General features: G+C 50.0%; 1 protein-coding gene across 7 annotated transcripts in view; it reads left to right on the top strand.

The window, feature by feature from the left end:
• LOC311360062 (IQ motif and SEC7 domain-containing protein 1-like) overlaps window positions 1-25,061 on the top strand; it is an 84,083-nt gene that overhangs the window by 53,786 nt on the left and 5,236 nt on the right. For 4 of the 7 annotated variants that reach the window (XM_084480143.1, XM_084480144.1, XM_084480145.1 and 1 more), the window contains 12 exons: window positions 12,817-13,096; window positions 13,446-14,731; window positions 15,380-15,541; window positions 16,179-16,301; window positions 16,930-17,096; window positions 17,553-17,692; window positions 18,424-18,453; window positions 19,143-19,268; window positions 19,555-19,654; window positions 19,913-20,074; window positions 21,545-21,721; window positions 24,495-24,544. In XM_084480143.1, coding sequence (XP_084336269.1) covers window positions 12,817-13,096; window positions 13,446-14,731; window positions 15,380-15,541; window positions 16,179-16,301; window positions 16,930-17,096; window positions 17,553-17,692; window positions 18,424-18,453; window positions 19,143-19,268; window positions 19,555-19,654; window positions 19,913-20,074; window positions 21,545-21,721; window positions 24,495-24,544 — 2,803 coding nt within the window. Of the gene's footprint in view, window positions 1-7,540; window positions 7,888-12,075; window positions 12,306-12,816; window positions 13,097-13,445; window positions 14,732-15,379; window positions 15,542-16,178; window positions 16,302-16,929; window positions 17,097-17,552; window positions 17,693-18,423; window positions 18,454-19,142; window positions 19,269-19,554; window positions 19,655-19,912; window positions 20,075-21,544; window positions 21,722-24,494; window positions 24,545-25,061 lie in introns of those variants that run through there. The other 3 variants (XM_084480148.1, XM_084480146.1, XM_084480149.1) reach the window with 3 other exon arrangements.

Consider the following 25,061-nt stretch of genomic DNA (forward strand, 5'->3'; position numbering starts at 1 on the left):
TAATAGTTTTCTAGACAGCTTGATTCACTACACTGTAGCTTTGAAAGCCGCGGTTCGTCCTTCGTACTCTTTCCTTTGTTTTCTTTAGGCCTGCAGCACCGGAGACGGAGGGTCTTGCAAAGGCGGACACAGACAGTGGAACTAGAATGATAAATAATGTACTTTCCAATTTCAGACCGTCATTGTTAGTATGCTTTCGAGCGCGGCATTAAATTAATATTTAAACGCAACGGATCGAGGTGCTGTGGAGGAAAGGGAGCGGCATGAGGTTCTGGTTACGGGTAACCGATCACCGGCTTTGAGAAGATCCACCCTGTTGGACTCTGGGGTTTGGTGTTGCGCCGTTTCAATCTGTTCGGATGAAACGACAAAAGAAATGAGGAGGAATTTGACAATGCCTGACAGGACGTGTATGTATTCTTTCGACAGTTATTATTCACCATTTGGCTGTGGTAACAACGCTAAATCAGCCAAATCCTCCTCAAATGTTACTTGCATTAGTTAGTTATTTGGGACAAAAGAGGTTTGTCCCACTTGTTACAAATTATGCCGAATTGCTTAAAAGCAATGATCCGGCAGGATCACCTTGTGTGGGTCACTCAAACGCATCTATACACTTATTGAAATGTGATGAAGTGCCAGCATGGCATGCTCTTTAACATGTCACATCCCCCTTTAATGAACGGGTAGCCCCCCGATCCTAAATGACTGCTTCTTCGCTTCACTAATCCCTGGTAAAACGACTAAGGGGGGGGGGGGTTGTTGTTTGTGGTGGTGGGGGTTTGGAAGAGGCTGTCTTTATGTCCGGAGCCAACACTAACTTTGAGCTGCTCCAGCGCAGACGTCCGACCGGGACGCACTCTGGGGGCTTCAATGGTCCCAGTGTCTCGCTGCTGGCCCTGAGATGCTGCGTGGAGACACAGTGGGCATCTGCCAGGAAAGGGCAACAGGCTGACGCAAGACACGCTGGAGTGCTGCGCTAGAGATGAGGAGAGCAGAAGAGGGGAGAAAGCAAAACAGAGGCCCACTGTGCTAAAGTGATTGGACAGCTGTGTTTGGAGAGGGGACCCGCAGTTTGGTGAGAGTGCAGACAACATGTTTGTTTTCTGTTTTTTGCTTGGTATTCAGCTAAAACAAATATAGTACCAATAAATATGATCTGTAGGGTGAATCAGGTTAATGCTTCATAAATATTGATCACCCACAGTATGATCAAAATTGCATTTGTAATTTCATGAGTTTATGCTTTCTTTGTGCAATGTTTATGATCATGTATAGCTCACTTGAACGGAGAATGTGCCAGGGTATATCTTTTCTATCTACAGAGGTCCGTATCAACCTCATTGTCTTTGTATCTGATCACTGGTGTGGATGGCAATTAGTGAAATTGGATTGAAACATTAATTAGTGTTACTGGAAGCTTCCAGTCAATGTACCCTCATTGAACTGTATCATTTAGCTACCTCATGGCTCTTATGTGATTATCAGGATTGATTGTTATCAACACAGTCACACACACACACACACATACACACACACACACACACACACTCTATCTTGGTGTGTGTGATACTCAAATCTATTACTACTTTATTCAAAAATAGACAGTTTGATGTGCCATCCGTGTGAAGGACAATCAAAGAGCTACAAAAACATGCTTTGATTCCTCCAGCTGTGTTTATTTTAGGGACATGGTTTTGAAATTGCTAAATGCTGGATGTTGCTTTGTCAAAAGAATAAATGTGCAGATAAGAATGGCCGTGACGTTCCAAGCCTGCGGTGCGTGTACCTACAGCTACAGACGCCGGTTGATGTGTCCAGGATGTTAAACAGTAGAGGGACGCTTCAGGCTGCCTCCTCATCTCTTCACAATAATGTAATACTTCAAATTGTATTCCCACAGCCTTGTGGGAAAAAAAAAAAAACATGCGTGCACTTTAATTTCCTTTTTTTTTAAAAATATTGTCCGGTGTTTTAGTTTGCCGTAGAGCTGTAAACGTGGCCACACTGCACAGCATGGGTCCATCCGCGGGCCGTCCTCTGTGCAGAGACTTGAGACTGGAGGTGTGTCTAGAGCCGCTGCCTCAAATAGAACATGGCACTCTGCACGGCGCCACACCCCTACAGTGAAAACAGGTCACGCCGTGTCTTTTTACGTCTTTGAATAACCCACCGTAAGCCCCCACCCCCCCCCCCCACCCCCCCCCCCCACCCTCCTCTCTCCCAGTCTCCCACCGTGACAACCGCGGCCGACCTTCTCCGTCTCTCTGCAGTGACGTCACGGTGACCTGCGAGGGTGTCAACGGGGCGTCGTGACATTTCCATCCAGTAGGTGGCACTGTCTCTCTGACAGGACCCCGCCTCCGAGGGCATGGGATGTTGTATTTATATTGGTTTGGTTCGTAAGGCTATCGTGTTACGCCCTTATGACCAGCGTGTGTATTTCCATCCATGGCCTTTGTCATATTTTCAGTGGAGCGGTAAGCCGGAACCATCCATAGCGAGCGCCTGCCCCAGTGGCAGCCTTCCACTAGTGGGCATGCGTGTTTTTATTGTTCCCAACTGACCTCCAAAATCCCCTAATGTCGGTTAAAAAAAGCCCTGCATAGGGTTCTCTCACAAAGGGAGGGATAAATTGAAAGCTTGCCTTGTATTTCGCAAAGAGGAGCCATTTTGTTTTGTAAATATGTAATCAGCTCCAGGAGTCCCCCATTTTATCCCTCCTTCTTCTTCTTCTCCTCTCCAGTGTTGTTTGTTTCTTTAACAGTGTGTGTTTACCGTAACGTGTCACCACACATGGGGTCTATTTTTAGCACGGCATGGCGTCGTCATGTATTTCTGTTCGAGGGGTGGGGGGGGGGGGAGCTTACATGATGGATTCTGGTCATAAACTGGACGAGAAAACAGCCCCAAACACAATCAATGGACAAACAGGGCTCTGTTGTGATAGCACACACAACCTCTATGTGCTTTTATATTCAATCTAACCAAGAAGACAATGGCTCCAGGATAAGTCTGTTAAATGTCAGCTTCACAGCCTCTTACTGCCTGGGTTTGTTTTTTTTAACCAAATGCCTGAGTGAATGTGCACATAATGCACATATTGGTAGAGAAAGGCTTTGGGAGGAAGGCTATGTTTAAAAGGGTTGCTTTCATTAGTGTGGTAGTGCAGAGCTGGCGAGCTACCAGGCTACTGGCAACGCTTCAGAACATTAAACTTCCTTGAAATCATGCTGGATTTTATAAACACTAGCCTAGACGCACATACATACACACACGCACGCACGCACCCACGCACGCACGCATGCAATAAGCCAAAAGCTATCTCCGTCACTTGAGCAACACACACACACACACACACACACACACACACACACACACACACACACACACACACACACACACACACACACACACACACACACACACACACACACACACACACACACACACACACACACACACACACACACCACACACACACAGACACACACCCACCGGTGAAATTATTCTTTTCCCGGAGCATTTAAAGGCACCTTATTCCTTTGTGTTTCTGAATAATCCGTGTTACTGAGTATGACTTAAAAGACGATCCACGCTTCAGAGAAGCCCCCAGGCCCCCCCGCCCACAGACACACAGATCTTTGATCGTTTACTCTCCGATCCCTGACACATCTGCTCCGACTCTGCTGCTGTATGCAGACACACAGACCCGGCAGCTCCGCTAACTAGCGGCACGTCTGCCCTGTTTATACTGCCGCAGTTGACTCCTCGTTATGCACAAACATTATTCTGCTCCCCAGAGAGTCTATATGGAATGTATATGCTATGTCCCACACACACACACACACACACACACACACACACACACACACACACACACACACACACACACACACACACACACTTTTTTGTTTGTTTAGTTTCTGCGACTATAAAAGCGAGTTCACAGGTTTCCCGCCACATGCTGCTGTATCAAACTATGACATCAACTGCTTTCCCCGTCTGTAATTGATTCCAGACTGGGCAAGATCAGAATTTTCATTATATTTTCCATTCGTCTCTCTGCTTTCTCTCGCTCTCTCTCTGCTGCTTAGCGTCCAACATAAGCAGATTTGAGACACAGGGTGTGCGTGTGTGTGTGTGTGTGTGTGTGTGTGTGATGTCATTGTAAGACGACACGCTCCCACTCTTTTATATCCTTTTTTTTTCACAAATGCCAAAACCTTATGACCACATTTTCGAGAAGCCAGGTTCGTTTGACAGACACATACTTTCATTGTTTCCCTTGCCGTCCTGCTTCCCTTACTATGCGTCTCCATGTATTATATTACCATGGGAAAAGACAAGTCAGAATGACGCAGTGGTGCTCTGACTAATGGGTGTAGTACCTCAATGTCCACCAAGGAGTAGGTGGACACCGATTTAAGACCGACCCAAATGAGACTGAGCAGTGAGTGAGTAAGTGGGCGCCTCTTTGGCCCAAACCCAGGTCCCATCCATCCTAATCTTGGCTCCAGCAGTCCCACTTTGTTATAGCAGAACTTATGGGGGGAGACGGCACAGAGCCTGGGCCGGAAACCAACAATTGCAAGGGGCGGAGTTACACCTGGTTTCCTGTTTTGTTACTGGGACATTCTACCGAAAAGGAACTCAATTGCGCCAAAAGCTTTCAGAAGCGGATTTTATTAAACGTATTCCTACAGTGGCTGGCAAACAGTGTTGATTATGAAAACGATCACACAAGAACACACAAGAACATTAGTGTCCTGACAGGACGTTTAAGCTTGTCTTCCCAGCGGGAAAATGTACTTGTGCCGAGGTTGAGTTTGTGTCTGCTTACAGATCCTCGCCTCTAGCAACATGATTGGTCCAAACATCAATGAAGCAAAAAGAAAACAAAACGCCCCGCTCGACCAGACTTGAGCTGGTCTGCAGACTTGAGATAATTTATCTCAAGTCTGATTTGTGAGAATCCAGCCGTCCCAATGTCCCGCATGCTAGAGCCCTCAAGGAATGGAGTGCGGTATGGAAGCGAGGACCTCAGTGAAGCGAGTGACGGAGTGCGAGCTGAAACGCAGTGGGGACCGTACGCATTGAGTTGACAGGAGAGAGAAGGGTGGGGGGGAGGTGGAGGTCGGGGCTCACACACTGGGGGCCTCTGCTTGGAATTCCCCCCCCATGACATCATCGTAGAGCAGTAGGAGGTGCAGGCGATGGTGGTGCTGGTGCTGGTGGTGGTGTAAACCAGACACGGGAGGACTGAAAGCGCTGCACTTGGACTAGGTTTAGAGTCGGCCAAATTGGGGGGAGAGACGAGAGACTCGGAAGTCAAAGTTTTGCTGAGAGCATTGCTGAGTTTATGCAAAAATATAATTGTACATGGCTGCTTAGCGAGCGGTTGTAACTTTATAAGCCGCATTACTAATTCACGAGGGTCTCCCCCTCCATGCAATAAAGTCACACAGCCCCGGAGACGTGCATTAACGAGAGCCCCTCATTTGGGGGCTGCGTTGTGGGGGGGGGGGGGGGGGGGGGGGAGTTGATCGGGGAGGATGGTGATCACATGTCCCAGATTAGAATGTCGATTCGTATTAAATTCCCAAACCAATTAGGTCTAGTTCCACACCCTCTGTGATCGAACTGCAGGGTGATGCGCTGCCCTGGGGTTCCCAATTATAAGCGGGACTCATTATCTCCAAGATTTGCCGTTGCCTCTCCCGGAGTTTTAAAACGACCAAATAATGAGCTAGTTAATGTGATGGTTGGATGTGTTGGGCGGGTTTTGCTTTCGGTTTTGTTTTGAACATTTTGTTTGTTGCCAGTAAAACAGTAATTGGGTCCGGGCTGACAGTGGGGAGGGGCTTGGTGGTCGGGGTGGCTTTGTGAAGTCTTCCAGTTCGCAGTGCGTTAATGGCAGCACTGGCCCCTTTGTTCCAGAGTAAATTAGCTCTGTTCACTCGCTCCCTCTGGACTGGATCTTTCCATTCTGTCTTTATCCTCCGCTTCCTGTGGTACACCTTTATCTACAGGGAGTCCGGCCCTCTCTCCTCCCTACATGTCTTCTCTTTTCTACCCTCTATCCCCGCAGACGTCCCGTCCGTCTGCCCCCCCTCTGCTCTGCCCCCCGTTAATCTTCCGTTTGAAGTCCTCAGATGAAAACGGGGTGACAGGAAGTGATCATTTTGGAAGGTCCGGTCCTGTAATTAAAGCCCTTTGGCGCCGCCCCCCCAGAGACACGCATCTCAGTGATTGCCGTCCTTGTGTACAGCAGCCATCTGGGAGTGATTCCCCTCCGCTTCCTCTGGCCATGCCTCCATACTCCCAACAAGAAAAATACCTCGGACTGTTGGTGGGGGTTGAGTTGGCCTTTACCCTCACCCACCCACCTCCACCACCACCACCACCACCACCACCTCCTCCACCTCCACCATGTCTTCCCAGAGGGGTGATTTGAGCCCATCATATCATCATATCAACGCTTAAGATTGCAGACCCCCTCCCTCCGATCGCTCCCTGGCTGAAGACGTCCAGACTGGTGAGATGACTTGAGACAGCCATGACGACAAGCAGTAACATGAACACCAAATGGTGAAGGACAAACTCGGAGCAGGCACTCTCTCGCCGCGTAGAGTTTGAGACGCTAGAGGTCTGCTGTGCATCGCCATCCCCCTTTCTCCCCCCCCCCCCCCCCCCCCCCCCCTCACGCCAGTTCCACCCCGGACGGAAAGCTAAGGCTTCTCCAGACAGGAAGCACTGGCATCCCCCAAGAAGGACTGCCCAGCCTCACTCTTTCCATCAGCTCCCTCTCTTCTCCCTCATTGTCCCTTCCTTCGTCTGCTGTGTCCTCTAACCTGCTCCTCGGTGTGGCTGATGAACGTGTGTGTGTGTGTGTGTCTCTCTCGTCCCGGCCTACGGCTCCTGGGACTTAATCCATCTACCATACGCAGGGACTTCTGACTGGAGGACCCCGTTCCGCTCATCCTCCATTCCTTTGTTTATGGCCACACAACTCTGTCTTTATTGTTGCCTCGTAAATCTCCTAAGTCTGTGTATGTGTGTGTGTGTGTGTATCTCTGTCTGTCTTTCTCTTTCGCAGCCGTGTTCCCCTCATTTCTTCGCATTTCCCTTGAAAGCATTCCATGAAAAAACATCTCAACCTTGGTCCAGGGCCATTTGTATTCCCCGCTCACGCGTTCGGCCCAACGCAGAAAGAATTCCATCCCCTTGCCTTCTCTCTCTCTCTCTCTCTCTCTCGCGCTCTCTCTCGCTCTCTCGCTCTCTCTCTCTCTCTCTCTCTCTCTCTCTCTCTCTCTCTCTCTCTCGTTCTTGCTCACTCTCTCTGACACACTCCCCCTTAGCTACAGCCACAATGCTCCAACACCCCCTTTCCATGCTCCCCGCCCCCCTTCCATACTGCACAGACTCCCCCACCCCCTCCCCCCCCCTCCCCAACTTCTCTCTCTTACTCCCTCCCCCCCCCCCCCCCCCCTCTTCCCAGCCAGTCACACACTCCAGCCCAACATCCCGGTTTACCAGCCAGAGAGAAAGAGGAGAGAGCAAAGAGAGGAGAGAACATTCTGCCTGTCGGGATATAACAGACTCTGCATCTTTACCCGCCCCAGACACCTATCACCTACCCCCACCTCCATAGCAAACGGGACAGCGATGGGAACACACACACACACAGCCCAGAGCTACGTTGAGGGAGCCGCCGTGGCCGAGGGCTGACAACGGGGGGGGGGAATACGTGTGGCGAGAGTTGAGGAGCGGAGCGGACCGGTTATGTTTGGAGTACCTTGTCTTGTGTCTGCTGGCCAGCATGTGGTGTTTACAGTGTAACTCGGAGAGGACCCAGTCTCTGCTGGAGCTAGAGCCAGCCCGCGGGTAAGGGTAACAGGACACTGCATGGCATGACAGTTGTTTGTGTACGTGTGTGTGTGTGTGTGTGTGTGTGTGTGTGTGTGTGTGTGTGTGTGTGCGTGGGCATGGGCGTGTGATCGGTCATTGGGTAAGGTTACGCCGGGTTGCCAAAATTCAAAGGGCATTGTTAAGATAACACTCAGTCTTTGCCTATGATGGTGAAACGCCGCTTGGATTACATGCATACAAAGGACATGTATTCTGTTTAGCAACTGGGTAGACCTGGCGTTTGTCTTAACAACGGCCAGAACCCCACAAAAGAGATGGCGGGATACACTCTGCGTGCGCTACCCCCCCTGGCACACAGAGTACAGCCCGGCGTTTGTCCTCTTCTGGATGTCATTCAGTCTGTTTGCAGTTACAGTCTTATCAAACCTATAGTGTTGTACCATCAAAGGGCTCCGTCTACACCCCCGCCCCCCCCCGGCTAATTTGAAGGACATTCCTGTGGTGTGGCGTGTCCCTCGGTGCTCGCCTCTGGGCTGCTGCTGCTGCTGCTGCGTGATTCCACTCAAGGCGTGAGTTCTGCTCGCGGGCAGGTGCTGAGGGCTGAGGGCGGCCGGGCCGATCATTCAATAATGGATGACGGTGACATGTGCTGCCACGTTAGCCCCGTCGCTACGTGCGGAGAACCGACGGAGGTTGTGGGTTCGGGTTCGGGTTCAGGGCCAGAGCGTGAGCGGGTGGATGAGGGGGGGGTCAGGGTGGAGTCTCGCTCTCTCTCTCTCTCTCCCTTAACGGTTTCCTTCAGTCAGAGGGAAGGCCTCTCAACCGTCTCGTTTTATTTTTGTCGATCTGCTTCGTTGGTGTGTGACTCTGGTTCATGTCATGCTGAAAGCATATTGGTGATCAATTATGTTGATCTAGCAACCGAAATTGATGGATGACTGTAATCGTAGAGTGTACAATGGTGAAATGCCCACTCCACATCAGACCTCAATGGAACAGAATACATTTTGGCCTCATAAATGGTAATGTGACGCAATTTACAGTAAATGGAGTGAAATGGCCGCGAAATGCTTACCTTGGGCCATGAAGCGAAGAAATGAAAAGGGGGGTGGGTTTAAATACATGTATCGGGAAAGATTGCAAGGTGTTGGAAGGCGGTGTTTACCCTCTTTGTAAATAAGGGCCCAGTGGTTGAGGAGCGTGGCAGGGAGTGGACCTCTGAGGGAACAGCTGTGACGTGTCTGGCCAGGTCACAAGAGAGGGCAGTGGAAACATTCTCCCTTCCCATCCGTGTCCCAAGGGAACGCCAACCCCTCCGCTAGGCTCTCCGAAAACAAGGCAAATACCGATCACTATCAAACCGTGATGCCTATCAAGCTTGTGTTGGATAAATACTGTCAGCGCTGCACAGTGCAGCGTTCGCAAGTTAAAACGGTCTTTCCGTTCACAAACTTCACAAACCTTTCGTTTATAATTTTTCCCAAAGTTGATGGGGAAGTTGACCTTACTGAATGCAGCATTTGCAGTTCATTAACACGTCCCTATGGGGCTTGGTGACCTTTGACCTGGAGAAATGTACCTTGAGTGGATGTCGTCATGACAGGCCTCTGTTTATGAGCCCTTTATGAGTAGAAGAAGAAAATAAGTGCACTGGTTGTGTTAGGAGAACATATGTTGTCAGCACACACCGTACATTGTGTGAGCAGGTCTGGTTATAGATTACGACCAGTTCATGGTTCAAGTGGGCTTAAAAATACCACATTTCTTTCGACATATGTGGGGTTCAATGTGAAGTGGATCATTGAAAAGAGCAGCTTTTCGTTTATTTACTTATTCTTTCATCAACCAAAAAACGGTGAATGTGACTTTGCGGAGGGTTTGCATGGGGTTGAGCAACCATTACAGCGTTGATTAGAAAAACATGCACGGCGGTGCCCCCGCGCCTGGGCTCCGGAGGCGAGCGGGAGGCGGGAGTTTACGGCCATAGCGCTACACTGGAAATCCCTTCCTGGTTTCCCCCTTCCCCTCCCCAGCTCCAACCTGCACTTCATTAGCAATCCTCTATTCCCCCAACGCCTGTGGAGGTGACTCCTCTTTTCCGGGACTGGAGGAATGTTCTCTCTCCGGGGTCCAGCTGGCGAGAAATGGCCAGACGACGAAGGCGGGGGGGGGGGGGGGAAACCTGGGACCTGATGGGCCAGGATGTGGAGCGGGGTAGGAGGAAGAAGAGGTGGTAGAAAGACCCCACTTCTACCCCAAACCCAAACCCCAAAAAAGGACCACTAAACCACGGAGAAACCCACGGCTGAAAATGGCTGCCAGCTGCTGAGCAGATCAGAAGCATGGGGGGGGCTTCATGATGGATACGGCAGGACCCCCGCTAGGAGGAAACCCTCTGCCTGGCTGGGTCAACGCACGCGTACAGCATGTCAACAAGCTCCACTATAGGCGGGACCCCGCACTCATATGCACAAGGGCAACGACGGATAATGATGCTGAAATCGGGAGTCATCATCGCTGAATGAACGGGTGATTGACAACATCGTCGTGTGGCGCTGGTTGGCTCTTGTGTTTGAGCCAGGCAGTGATGTGCTTGTCGCCGTGGTTGTTCACCACACACTCGACGCGCTCTCCTCTTGGAGTAGTGTCCTCCGAGTCCTCCTCTCTCCCTCCACTCACCGTCCATTACAGCTCCCAAACATCTGCTCTCTGAAACGCTGCTTTCTCTCTCTTTTTTTTTTTTTTTCTTCTTTATGCTTCATCGCAAGCGACTGACCTGACAGAGTGTGGTAGGAGCCTCAGCAGGAGAGTGCTAGAGCACTTCTTCACGTCCTGCCTTCCTCTCTCCATCGCCCTGTTTTTAGATATGGTACTCTCTCTGCCTTTTAAAAAGGAAGTGCATGCAAACCTCTCTCTCTTTCTCTCTTCCGTCTCTCTCTTTCTTTCTCTCTTCCGTCTCTCTCTCTCTCGCTCTCTCGCTCTTGCTCTTGCACGATTGTACACGATACAATGCTTTCTTAAATCCTCCATTAGTTGTTGGGCTTGGCTAGCTTTAAATGTTTTAGTGGCTGATAAATAAAGTAAATACAATCCCACAGGGTCACTTTAGGGGTTTAGGTGTCCTTTACTTGTAACAGGAACATATAGACCAAACATAGACACATGGGGGTCCCCTCTGATTCACATTGCACTGCCTTCTAATGCACAAAATGTGCTCCGTCTTTGAATCCCAATTGTTTGATCTTGATATTCAATCACCTACCACACAATGCTGAGACAATGTCAATTCCAGTCCAGTCAGACAGAAGGGAGTCAGGATCATTGTTTGTATTCCTGAGCTGTGAAAGCACGCAAGGTGTGACTACACTGAGGCTGCTTCACAGTTTGTCTTGACAGATGGTTGGGGATTCTCATACTCATAAGTGTTGGTTTGTTTTGGTGTCTTCTCTGTTTGGTTGCAACACAGCTGGTGGTCCAGAAAGCTCTCTTTGAAAAGTATCTTTAGGGCCACTATACCAATACGATACTCCCAGAATTGACTTTACTGCATAAGTATGTCGACTAACTAATTATGATGAGTCGGATTACGATAGTACTATATTATTATGGGTATTTATGGCTATATTAAAACAGCCCACAAATTCTGAGAGGGGTAGGGCTGCTTACGAAATATTCGTAGTAAAACGGATATTGGGTAATTGTTCCTCGAAGAATGGTCTCGCAGTCACACACCTGCAAAACTCACTTCTTTTTTCTAAGAAATGTTTAGATCGATTAAAATTGATTTGAATTGATTGATTAAAATTGCTGAAAGAATACGTAGAATTTTTTACAGCTAATATGCTATGTTAAATATATTGCAGTTTTGGATGTTTGTGGCTTTACACACGACTCCACAGCGAGTTGCCATCTGGTCGCAGGCAGTCTCTTGTATTTTGATTTCCACTGTCCAATGAAGGAAGTGGTTTGTGTACAGTGCACGGGTGTGTCAGGTCACTACGCAAACACACACGACGGCTTTTAGAGAAGTGAGATCAGTGAACAACGAAATAATTACTGCTGGGGCGCGTGAGCCATTGGCAACGGATACACAGGCACCGCAGCACCTCACTTAGCTGTAAAGGACTGCTAATGCTATATTTATTCTGTTACTCTCCACTGAGCTGGACTTTGTAACATCTATCGGAGCGGTCAGTCGTCTTTACGCCAAACGTGATGTAACTCTGTCGGTGTTCAGTGATTGGTTGTTGCAGATTCTTAGCCTTTGGTTTCCTGGTGAAGCCTCTGTACTCTGGACCTCACCAGAGAGAGAGGGAGAGAGAGAAAGAGAGAATGGTGGACAAGATATGGAGGAAGAGTTGGCATTTTATAGAAAATAGAAAGTCTTTTCGGATTAGGCAGTTTTCTGCTAGTGTAGCAGAAAGTAAGAGTGAGTGAGTAGAATCTTGATTTTATTGACAGTTTTTTGTGTGTGTGTGTGTGTGTGTGTGTTAAAGGAAGTTGGCGCAATATATCATAAGGAAGTAATGCTTATTTTTCAAAATGTCATTGAAACGATAATGTGTCTACTCTCCAGTCCAGTGAGTCTGCCTTCTGTGTACCATTGGCTCTGCAGGTCTACTATACCCTCTTTAAATTAACTCTGTAGTGTTAACTGAACCATTGTACATTTTGTTTAGGTTTTCCCCATGCCTGGGCAAGTTGCTTAGAAAAATGGCTGAACTCTAATCACACTCAAAATATCTCTGCTCAGTGGACTCTGACATTATATCTATCATTACTAACTAAGTGTTCGCCATATTGAAATTATTGTCCTTCTCCCTCTCCTCCCTCTCCTCTCTCTCTCCTCCCTCTCCCCTCCCTCTCCTCTCCCTCTCCTCCCTCTCCTCTCTCTCCCCTCCCTCTCCTCTCCCTCTCCTCCCCCCTCTCCTCCTCCTCCTCCAGTGTGGAAGGGGATGGACGGCCCGGCGAGAGCGGCCCTTCCCTGGACGGCGGAGCCGGCTACGGCCGAGGCCCAGTGACTCACGGCTCGGCCATCAGCCCCGACCGCTTCGACGGCCCGCTCTACAGCCACGGGGTCCAACCGGGCCCCCAGAGGCCCCGCCGGCCCAAGCTCCAGCACTCGCAGTCCATCCTCCGCAAGCAGGCCGAGGAGGAGGCCATCAAACGCTCCCGCTCGCTCTCCGAGAGCTATGAGCTCTCGGCCGACCTCCAGGATAAGCAGGTAGCTTAGCATAGCCACGGCTATTCTTTGTAGGATACATTTTTAGCTTTAATGGTACAAAACGTTGATTATTATTATTATTAAAGATGAACAGAAGTCAAATGATTCAATACAGATTCCATACACATCCTGAGATTGGGATGTGCTTTGATAATTGAGTGCTTGTCAACCAAACTCTTTAGCATTTTTGGGTTAGTCTGTAATGAATGAATGCTAGTCACTAGTTAGTGATTACAACCAGCATTAGCTAAAGCAAATGACAGTGAGCGCTCTGGTGGCTTGCGTGTTGAAACAGCCGTCGCGTCGCCTCTCTCCCCCCTCCCCTCCCCCCCCCCCCCCCTCCCCCCAGGTGGAGATGCTGGAGCGTAAATACGGCGGCCGCTTCATAACCCGCCATGCGGCGCGCACCATCCAGACGGCCTTCCGCCAGTACCAGATGAACAAGAACTTTGAACGCCTCCGGAGCTCCATGTCGGAGAACCGCATGTCCCGCCGCATCGTGCTGTCCAACATGAGGATGCAGCTCTCCTTCGAGGGGCCCGAGAAGGTGCACAGCTCGTACTTCGAGGGCCGCCAGGTGTCCATGACGGAGGACGGCAGCCCGCTGGGGCCGTCGGACTGCGGCGACATGGAGGGCCACCCGCCGGCCAACATGGCGGCGCACCCGGCCCCGCAGGGGGACCTGAGCGACGCCATCACGGAGCTGGAGGACGCCTTCTCCCGGCAGGTCAAGTCCCTGGCCGAGTCCATCGACGACGCGCTCAACTGCCGCAGCCTGCAGGGCGACGAGGGGCCCGACCCGGACGCCGTGGGCTGCGGCGAGATGGCGCGGGAGGCGCCCTACCCGCGCAAGCCGCACCGCCGCGGGCCCTCGCCCGGGCGCGTGCGCGACGAGATGCTGGCGTCCTACAGCGACGTCACGCTGTACATCGACGAGGAGGACATGTCCCCCGCCATGGCGCGCTCCCGCTCGGGCGAGCAGCCCTCCAGCACGGAGTCGGACGTGCGGCTGCGCTCGGTCAACTCCTCCTCCCAGGAGTACTGGCCCATGGACCCCAAGGACGAGGGCCGGGACACGGACACCAGCTGCCGCAGCACGCCGTCGCTGGAGTGCCAGGAGCAGCGGCTCCGCATGGACCACCTGCCGCTGCTCACCATCCAGCCGCCCAGCGACAGCTCGGCGGAGCACAGCGACCGCTCGGACCGCGGCTCGGTCAAGCGGCCGCCCGTGTACGACCCGCACAGCCACATCGTCACGTCCTCCCAGGCCAGCCCCAAGCACATCTCCCACGGGCCGCCGCCGCCGCGCGCCTCGTCCCGGGACGAGGACGCGCCCCTGCGCCACCGCCACCGGCAGCTGGAGGGCCACCTGGCCATCAACGGCTCGGCCAATCGGCAGAGCAAGTCGGAGTCTGACTTCTCGGACGGGGACAACGACAGCATCAACAGCACGTCCAACTCCAACGACACCATCAACTGCAGCTCCGAGTCGTCGTCCCGGGACAGCCTGCGGGAGCAGACGCTCAGCAAGCAGACGTACCACAAGGAGACGCGCAACAGCTGGGACTCGCCCGTGTTCAGCAACGACGTGATCCGCAAGAGGCACTACCGCATCGGGCTGAACCTCTTCAACAAGTAGGTGCTGCTGGCCGTGGACTAAGGGGGGGTTTCACCGCTAATTGCGGGCGGTTTAAGTTCCACTCATGTGTAGGGCCATTGAGAGAAAAGGCCGTTCAGAGAGCTATTTTGACGTTTAACTCACTCAAGTGTTGCACAATGAACTGTGTGTAGTACTACACCCAGGAATAATCAAATACAAGGATATATAGCGACTTGTTTCAAATCCTGGCCGTGAAACTGCCATTTATTCGGGGTCTCATTATGTCCGTCCTTCGACTTTTTTCTCGACAATCGTTCATTCAATTGACTTCAGACTTGACAGCTGTATGGCTGAGGTCCCCAGGAAGTGCCGTGTTGAGTGTGAAGTGGTTAAGATGAGCGGTTCACCTGAGGCCAAGCAATCGGCCCGTTTTAAACGGGCACTGCACTCTTCCAGACAAAGCAAATCAATATAGTGTCTTAGTTTTTCTTTCTTTACAATGAATTATTTTTCTCCTGACGAATGCAATATGAAATGTCTACCTTCAAACTTTATTCCTGAAGCATGGCACTAAAGCACTTTTTGCGCTTATGTAATGGATGAACACAGCGTTATCTTCGCTGTGTTTAATGTAATGGTTCCAACCTAAAATATTCAGTGGTTCCTCTTTCTTATCTTTTTAGGAAGCCAGAGAAGGGAATCCAGTACCTGACTGAGAGAGGGTTTGTTCCTGATACCCCAGTGGGCGTGGCCCACTTCCTGCTGCAGAGGAAAGGCCTCAGCAGGCAGATGATTGGTGAATTCCTTGGCAACAGACAGAAGCAGTTCAACAGAGACGTCTTGGAGTAAGCATTGTTTGTTACTCTTTTGCAGCCATCCATTGCATTCATCTATCATCCCATTAGAACGAAGAGTGTGTCTTAGCAAGTCATTACCCCATTCTGTGCATTTATCTGATCAAATCTGTTTTTGGTATTCATGTAATAATATGAAATTATACGTAATGAGAGTCAATTACATTTAAAGAATGCAATGTCAGACATGAGTTGCATGAAACAACGTATTCCTAAACAAACACTTGCTTTGATTCTGCTTGTGATAAGGAGGACTGGTGCTTGTGTGAGATCCTGTGTCCCCCCACCGCTTTCATAAACAGAGACTTCACTTAAGACCTAATCCTCATTAATCTTGGTATTGAATTAATTATGATTCACCTTGTCTGCAGGAGATCATTGGCAGGCTTGGGAACAGATAAGCTGGGTCTTTGTCTATGTGTTACTGATTGTTTGGCCCCTTTTCATCTTTCTCACCTCCCACTTTGGCCCTACAAGTCTTACGCTCTCTGACTCATCTTCCTGTGTGTGTGTGTGTGTGTGTGTGTGTGTGTGTGTGTGTGTGTGTGTGTGTGTGTGTGTGTGTGTGTGTGTGTGTGTGTGTGTGTGTGTGTGTGTGTGTGTGTGTGTGTGTGTGTGTGTGGTTCAGCTGTGTGGTGGACGAGATGGACTTCCAGAGCATGGAGCTGGACGAGGCCCTCAGGAAGTTCCAGAACCACATCCGTGTGCAGGGCGAGGCCCAGAAGGTGGAGCGCCTTATCGAAGCCTACAGGTTAGAACGCAGATAACAGCAGGAGCATTCAAACACCAACCCCAGGCCGAAAAAACCAATGAAAATACACCACAACCAGAGGCCTCCCCGGGTCGAAATGTCCAGTATAAATATACAATGAACGTCCCTGGGGGGATGAAAGTCAGGTGACCCAGATGTTTGAGGCATCTGTGTAGGGAAAAAAAGAAACAGAGGTTATATGACCTTGAAACCTGACAATCATGCCTGTGTAAATGCCTTTCACAAATACCTAGAACCCTTGTGAAACCTATTGTTCCTGAAACAGTTTTGGCTGTTCCTCATTTGTAAAGGAAATAAAGAGGAACCTCCCATGTTAACGTGATCACATGGCCCTACGTCCTGCTATGGCCCTTGCTAAAACGGTAGCACCGCGATGTTTTATTAATGGCCAGAGGGAGCCGGGGCGAGCCTTACTCTTGCATGAGTAAATGGTGCTGTCCCTCACGCAACCTTGAAAAGCCTCCACACGGCAGATACAGCAGACGCCTCTCTGTAAAGAATTATTCAGTGTCATTTTCTTAGTTTAGGAAGCACTCACAGAGAAGCAACAGAATGTGTTGTTAATGGCTTTATCAACCTGATGTTGACGTTATGGTCTGTCCCCCAGCCAGCGGTACTGCATCTGCAACCCCACGGTGGTGCGTCAGTTCAGGAACCCCGACACCATCTTCATCCTGGCCTTCGCCATCATCCTCCTCAACACGGACATGTACAGCCCCAACGTCAAGCCTGAGAGGAAGATGAAGATGGAGGACTTCATCAAGAACCTGCGAGGTAACCAAGGCTACGGTTGTAGTCAGTGTAACATCGTGATATGGTATGCAACATCCATTCTATCTTGGAGAGACAGAGAGACAGAGATTTTAACCTGAAGGTTAAAATCAATCAAGGTCCCGGGCTCTTCCTAGCTCCTCCTGACACATCAACACTCTGCTCCTCTTGGCAGAGTGCCGAGGTGTCCCTGAGCAAGACTCCTAACCCTAACTGCTCCTGACGAGCTGGCTGTCGCCTTGCATGGTTGACTCCGCCGTCGGTGTGTGTATGAACCGTTGTTCATACACACAGAGAGATGTATGTCTATTCTATGCGCGTGTGTTATGAAAGTGCTTGTCTGCTAACCCGTGTGTGTGTGTGTGTGTGTGTGTGTGTGTGTGTGTGTGTGTGTGTGTGTGTGTGTGTGTGTGTGTGTGTGTGTGTGTGTGTGTGTGTGTGTGTTTGCGCTCGCCCCAGGCGTGGACGACGGCGAGGACATCCCTAGGGAGACCCTGGTGGGGATCTACGAGAGGATCCGCAAGCGGGAGCTGAAGACCAACGAGGACCACGTCTCCCAGGTGCAGAAGGTGGAGAAGCTCATCGTCGGGAAGAAACCGGTACGTTCACCTCTGTCTGTATGTGATGAACGATGAACATGTGCTGTTGTGATACACTGTGATATGCTGCGTGACAACACATATTGGCCTGTTCCTCGCCATATTGTGAGGGTAGACAGAGAAGGAGAGCACAGGCAGACAGTAAGACGATGAAAGGACAAAGACTAAAAACACATCCAGATGGAGGGAGAGCAGTAGGTGAGAGACAAAGGAAGAATGTCCACTATGACCGCCTGAACGTTATAACATCTCTGATGCTCCCTACGTTTCCCAACTGGGTCCTACCAGGCTGATATTCATTCCCTTATGGCAGTGGTAAACCAATTGAAGTATATTCTAAAGAGATGTATTCAAAGAAGCTTTTAAAAATGCATTGATCTTGTGGCCCAGCTAAAGCACCAAGAGTGTAGAGAAAAAAACAACCGACAATAAGGGCTTTCTTCAGTAATCAGGCCCAGCGGTGGGAGATCGCAGTGGGCTGGGCTTTACGGGAAGATCTGTCTTCACATTAACGTCATTACAACGTGGCAGACCCACGCGGAAGGCTCATGCAGGCACCACGCGTTCTTAGACCAGCCTTTTGGGCATTATAGATATCTTAAGTTGAATCTTCATTTCCTGTTCTGGGCTCTGCTCCCTGGTCAGGAAGTGAGCTCATGTGGCTGTGAAACCCATTCTATATCTCTATGCCTCTATGTAATCTCTTGCACTCTCTCTTTCTCTGTTGTTAGATCGGGTCCCTCCACCACGGCCTTGGATGTGTAAGTTATACTGTAAATGGATTCACTGTCAGGCATCATTTATCTTAGGTCCATCCGTTCCTGCCTGTTATGCTGCCTGTCCTGGGTTTGTAAATCCACCTTATTTAAGGCTCTGTACTGCTAGGACTACCTGTACTTTTGCCTTCTAAAGGGCTAAATACAGCATATATTTTACAGGAGACTGTAAGGCAACTGAGGGGACAGCTTCAATAGTTACGACAGAGCGGCAGCAGTTGTTTACAGATGCCGTACAAAGCAGGGCTTGTACATCACTGCCAGGCCCATAAACCACCACACACGTAGCGGCTGGACACACAACGTAGACAAGATGTTGGTCTGGCTTTTTAGTCCTTAAATACCAGTGGATCCCTGTGTGTATTGTTATGCTCTGCATTACTTGCGTATTGCTCAACGACGTGGGGATGGGTGCCAGTTGGCTGCGTGTCACGTTGAGTTTGGATATCCTTTAATCTGATCCTAAAACCCAAGAGCTTTCAAAATGAAAGGACAGCTAAGCTAAACCTGTTCTCGTCTCGCTGTACTTGCAAGAACATAGTGTGAAAACACAAAGGACCCACACTAACCGGGATTAGCACCCTGTTCTCTGGGGGTGACACTCTGAGGAGGCGGTCATTTCTGTGAGGTCATTTGTCCTTCTTCAACCCCCCCCCCCCCCCCCCAACCCGTAGGTGCTGTCGCTGCCCCACCGCCGGCTGGTGTGCTACTGCCGTCTGTTTGAGGTGCCGGACCCCAACAAGGTGCAGAAGCTGGGCCTCCACCAGAGGGAGATCTTCCTGTTCAACGACCTCCTGGTGGTACGCTACCCTTCCTGTTGTCCTCTTGTCCTGTTGTCCGTTTTTTGGATCCGTCGGCCAGCAGATTCGGTTTATCCTTGTGTGCTAAACGAAATGCTAGTAGGTCGGGTGTCTGGGTTTCCGGGGTCAAACATCTGTAATCTATAATATATAATGTCAATAATGTCAATTCACTGTAGCGCTTTGGCTAAATGACTTAAGGTGAACTAAATAGTGATATCAGTTACGTATTGACCGATCTCTGTTCTGATTCAACCCTATTCATGTATACAATATGTGTGTGCAGGTAACCAAGATTTTCCAGAAAAAGAAGAACTCTGTGACATACAGCTTCAGGCAGTCCTTCTCGCTCTACGGGATGCAAGTCATGCTGTTTGAGAATCAGTGTAAGTAGCACACGCGGCGCCTAACACCTTCTCCCGTTGATTAACGTCCTATTTGCGTTCGCCGCAGCCATAGGAAGGGCGGCTGTCGCACTGCAGCGTGACGCTCGCTCTAGCTCAGTTCAGACGCTAGCCGTGCTGCTTTTACTGCTCTCTGATCAACGGCATGTCAACTTTCTCTCTCTCTCTCCCTCGCTCTCCCTCTCCCGTGTCCCACGCTCCCTCCCTCCCTCCCTCTCCCTTCTGCCGTCGCCACTGCAGATTATCCCAACGGCATCAGGCTGACGTCGGCCGTGCCCGGCGCCGACATCAAAGTCCTCATCAACTTCAACGCGCCCAACCCCCAGGACCGCAAGAAGTTCACCGACGACCTGCGAGAGTCGATTGCCGAAGTCCAGGAAATGGAGAAATACAGAATTGAGTGTGAGCAGTGGCCGCTTTTATTCCTCCCCCCTCTCTCCACCGCCCTCCCCCCGGTTCCCGTGGCTCCCTTCAAACTGTGTGAAGTAGAAACAGGGGCCTGGTAGCCATTACACAGGCCCCTGGTCACCAGGGAGAATGTTTAAAGAGCTTACAGCAATGAACACCAGTCCTTGTGGAGGAGGACTCAAAGCAGAAGGGACGGCACATGGGGAAATATGTTGGGTTTACAGATTTAGATATTCCCCTTGGTCAACAGTACACAGAGCAGCCTCGGCCCTCACTAACAGTACACAGAGCAGCCTCGGCCCTCACTAACAGTACACAGAGCAGCCTCGGCCCTCACTAACAGTACACAGAGCAGCCTCGGCCCTCACTAACAGTACACAGAGCGGTCCTCACTAACAGTACACAGAGCGGTCCTCACTAACAGTACACAGAGCGGTCCTCACTAACAGTATACAGAGCAGTCCTCACTAACAGTACACAGAGCAGTCCTCACTAACAGTATACAGAGCAGTCCTCACTAACAGTACACAGAGCAGTCCTCACTAACAGTACACAGAGCGGTCCTCACTAACAGTACACAGAGCGGTCCTCACTAACAGTATACAGAGCGGTCCTCACTAACAGTACACAGAGCGGTCCTCACTAACAGTACACAGAGCAGTCCTCACTAACAGTACACAGAGCGGCCCTCACTAACAGTACACAGAGCGGTCCTCACTAACAGTACACAGAGCAGCCTCGGCCCTCACTAACAGTACACAGAGCAGTCCTCACTAACAGTACACAGAGCGGTCCTCACTAACAGTACACAGAGCGGTCCTCACTAACAGTACACAGAGCGGTCCTCACTAACAGTACACAGAGCGGCCCTCACTAACAGTACACAGAGCGGTCCTCACTAACAGTACACAGAGCGGTCCTCACTAACAGTACACAGAGCGGTCCTCACTAACAGTACACAGAGCGGTCCTCACTAACAGTACACAGAGCGGTCCTCACTAACAGTACACAGAGCGGTCTCGGTCCCCACTAACAGTACACAGAGCGGTCCTCACTAACAGTACACAGAGCGGTCCTCACTAACAGTACACAGAGCAGTCCTCACTAACAGTACACAGAGCAGCCTCGGCCCTCACTAACAGTACACAGAGCAGTCCTCACTAACAGTACACAGAGCGGTCCTCACTAACAGTACACAGAGCGGTCCTCACTAACAGTACACAGAGCGGTCCTCACTAACAGTACACAGAGCGGTCCTCACTAACAGTATACAGAGCAGTCCTCACTAACAGTACACAGAGCAGTCCTCACTAACAGTATACAGAGCAGTCCTCACTAACAGTACACAGAGCAGTCCTCACTAACAGTACACAGAGCGGTCCTCACTAACAGTACACAGAGCGGTCCTCACTAACAGTACACAGAGCGGCCCTCGGTCCTAACTTTCCGCCTCCTTCTCCGCAGCGGAGCTGGAGAAGCAGAAGGGCGTGGTGCGGCCCAGCATGTCCCAGAGCTCCGGGCTGAAGAAGGAGGCGGGCAACGGCAACATGAACCGCGGGAGTCTGGACGACACCTACGCCATGGGGGAGGGGCTGAAGAGGAGCGCCCTCAGCAGCTCCCTGCGGGACCTCTCCGACGCAGGTACCAACTACCCCTCCCTCGCGCCCGCTCTCTCTCCTTGATCCAGGCTGGTTGATACTCTCCGTTGCTCCACAAGCAGAGGGGATGGGGGCGGGACTCTGCATGATTGGGGGGGGGGAGGACACAATCCTCTAATGCGATTGGCTGGCTGGGTTTACATTGACTTTTTGAAGGATAGCAATGAGAAGAACTGGAATTAAGGAGTGGTCTTCAGTGTGTTGATCTCTGGAGTCTAATGTCACTCATGTACAAAAATTGCGTGTTCAGCAGTGTGCTTGATTTATTGTTTAAACTTTTATTTTGAAGGCGTGCTGCACACAGTTTTTGCTACAGTTGATTCAAGTGAGCTTTTTTAATCTAAGAGAATAGCCGTACAAAAGGCTTGAATGAAGATGATTTAATGCAAGATAATTAGCATTCGCAAATGTCTGGAAGTCATCCATCCATAACCATTGGAACCGTTTTAGTTGTATTCATTTGTCTTGTCACACTTGTGTTACAGATTACAAGTTTTATTTTCTTCATAATTGATTCCATGACAAGTCTTTCCTTTCAGACACACATCCCCCCCCCCCGCTTTCCCCCCATCTATTTCAGATTTGTTTTCTTTTTTTTAAATTAATATAACTCATACTTCATTCTGAGACATCAACCACTCAAATTTATCTACTACCCCGGTATTTCAAGTCTTAACAATCATTCCACTACCATTTATTTGCATATATATATTTCTTTATATATATGTGCAAATATAGATGTATCAATGTTCTAAGTGGCCTGGCCCAACATCTTTGCTCCGTGCCAATATATCAATCCCTCTATCTTGAAACCATTCCAATTCATCCTGATAATGACTGCGCTATGTGTGATAATATAATGAAATCCAGTCTGGAGGAGGATGTGTGTGTGTGTGTGTTGGGGGGGGGGGGGTGAAGGTCCAGTCTCACTGTTGTTGAGCCCTTCTGTTCGGTCCAAGCGATCATTTCCTGACCCCTGAGCGGGAGTTAGCTCAATCAGGGGATGCATTTATTAGCGCTCATTAAAGTGATGGACAACAGAAATCCTTTATGTTCTTCTAATTAGGTAATCAAAGCAAGGGTAGCTTTTTTATTTCAGAAACATTTGTCATATTTGTCATATTTTTGAAACTCTCTTTAATCTTAGCAGCATCAAATGCTCTTTGCATTTGAAAATGTAGTATCTCTGGCTTTCGCAGGCCTTTAATAAGCGTGTGCAAACATTTCCTTCGGCCTGAATGAAATGATTGTACGGCCTATCTTTCTGTCTACATACCCGGCTACCTGCGCAAACTGATGGCGCATGACCGGAGTCTTCCACAAGGCTTTGCAGACCTTTTGCTGAAGCTAGCAAGGCCTTAAGGGACTGGTGGGATTTTTTATTCATTTGGATATGCTTAAAATCAAGCTCACTACGGCTGGTTTCCCCAAATTGCCTCCCAAAGCGTTAAGGGTTCATTTTCAGTCTATTGGTTCCATTCTATTTCTTCAAGCATATCTAATGGGTGGACTCTATTTTCCCTCTTTGCTACTTAGCCAATCAGGTGACCAATTACCATACGCTCACATGGCCAAGCTGGGCCAATCACATTACAGCGTCGGTGCAGCTGAATGAGCCTACAGCGTCTCGGACTTTGAAGGAGTGCAAACTACAAAAAACAACGAGGAGTAGACAGGGATTCAGACCATACCTTTACAATCCTCTTCATGACTTTGAGATGTATATTAACCTACTATTTCACATTTTCTTGGCATGATATTCGGCAGGGGTGTAGTGGATACATCCCTCTGTGATTTGCTGTGGTTATTTTTCCATTTTTAGATCCTGTTGTCCATCACTTTAAGCTTCTCCTGTCCATGAGTGTACCTAAAGATCCTTTAACGCAGGAAGCCGCATGCTAATGAAAATCATTCTTGTGAACAATGTTTTCTCTTTCTTTCGTTCTTCTCACCATTCTCCATCCCATGCGTACTTCATTATTTTAGTACACATCAGGGACTCTCCTGGTTATGTGTGATTAGTGGTCAAGTGTCATTGGCTTAGTGTGCGTGTGTGTGTCCGTGTCTGTGTTTGTGTTTGTGTGTGTAACAAAGGCAAACTTGCACCGTTTGTCCTACTCAGCCCCCTGTATTTGCCTGTACATCCCATGTGCAACATTCATTGTATTGCTTTTGATGTGTTCTCTCCTTCTCCTGTGGCCGTCACTCAGACGCTAGGTGTCAAAGCCCCGCCTTCAGGCGCTCCATGCTGAAGTACATCTCTTTTAGCGGCAGCACATTTGGAAACTGGGGACAAAAACATTAACAGCCGTTTCCTAGAACTCAACTCCATAAGCGGCCTTTTTAAATCATACGATTCGGATTTGGAGTTGAAGCAAGGAAATGATGGATCAACAACGTGGGGTAGTTTAGAGAAAACACCGGTCCACAGTTAATTGGACCGTGAGCAAACAACGAAATTCCAAAAATACCCCCCCCGAAGCTGACACAGAAAATATAGCCATTAACAGCCATAACTATCGCCTCCCCCGCCCCCAGAATCCCCCCCCCCCCCCCCCACACTCCCACTCACCTCCCTCCCCTCACAGTCACAAGCCCCACTCAATTGGCCCCTTCACCACTCCCCACCCCACCCCACCCTCCCACCCCTGTAGGGGGCCTGGGGGGTCTCCCCAGCCCAGCCCTGTGCGGCCCTGTGTAGTCTGGTCCAGGAGTGCTGTCCGTCTCTAATCTGTGGTATTGCATGTCCCGGGCAGGCAAGCGGGGGCGCCGCGGCAGTGCAGGATCACTAGACAGCAATATGGAAGTAAGTTGGAAGCGGCTGGTCTCCAAGCTACCTCTGTCATGTGATGATGTGCACCGTCCACCATTACCCCATTTTATTATTTTTTCACTTTCTTTGGTCTTGCACCCCTCCTATACCTCCTCCTCCTCCTCTCCTCTTTTTTCTGTTTTGCTTTCATAGTTTCATCTGGTTTGAGAACATCCTCTGGGTTTGTTTGTCATCCGCTCCTCCTTTCCGGGGATGCGTTCCACTGACAACAGCGCACCTGCCTGCCTGGGCTAGTCGTGTGCATGCATGGGTTGCCTGCCTCTGACCCCCCCCCCCCACCTGCCCTCCTGCCCTCCCCCCACCCCCACACTGTCTGGAAGTCACGCATCCCCCGTGGACGTCATGCTACGAGGCTTTTTGTTTTGTAACTTGAAACAAGCATGAGTCTACTAACGGGCCACACCTGGTCCTCCTCCTCCTCCCTTGTCTCCGTCTGTCCTCCCCCTTGTCCGCTGTCTCTTCACCAGGTGGTCCTTCAGTCAGTCGGTCA

Source organism: Micromesistius poutassou, assembly GCF_964030765.1.
Source record: "Micromesistius poutassou genome assembly, chromosome: 15".
Lineage (NCBI taxonomy): Eukaryota > Metazoa > Chordata > Actinopteri > Gadiformes > Gadidae > Micromesistius > Micromesistius poutassou.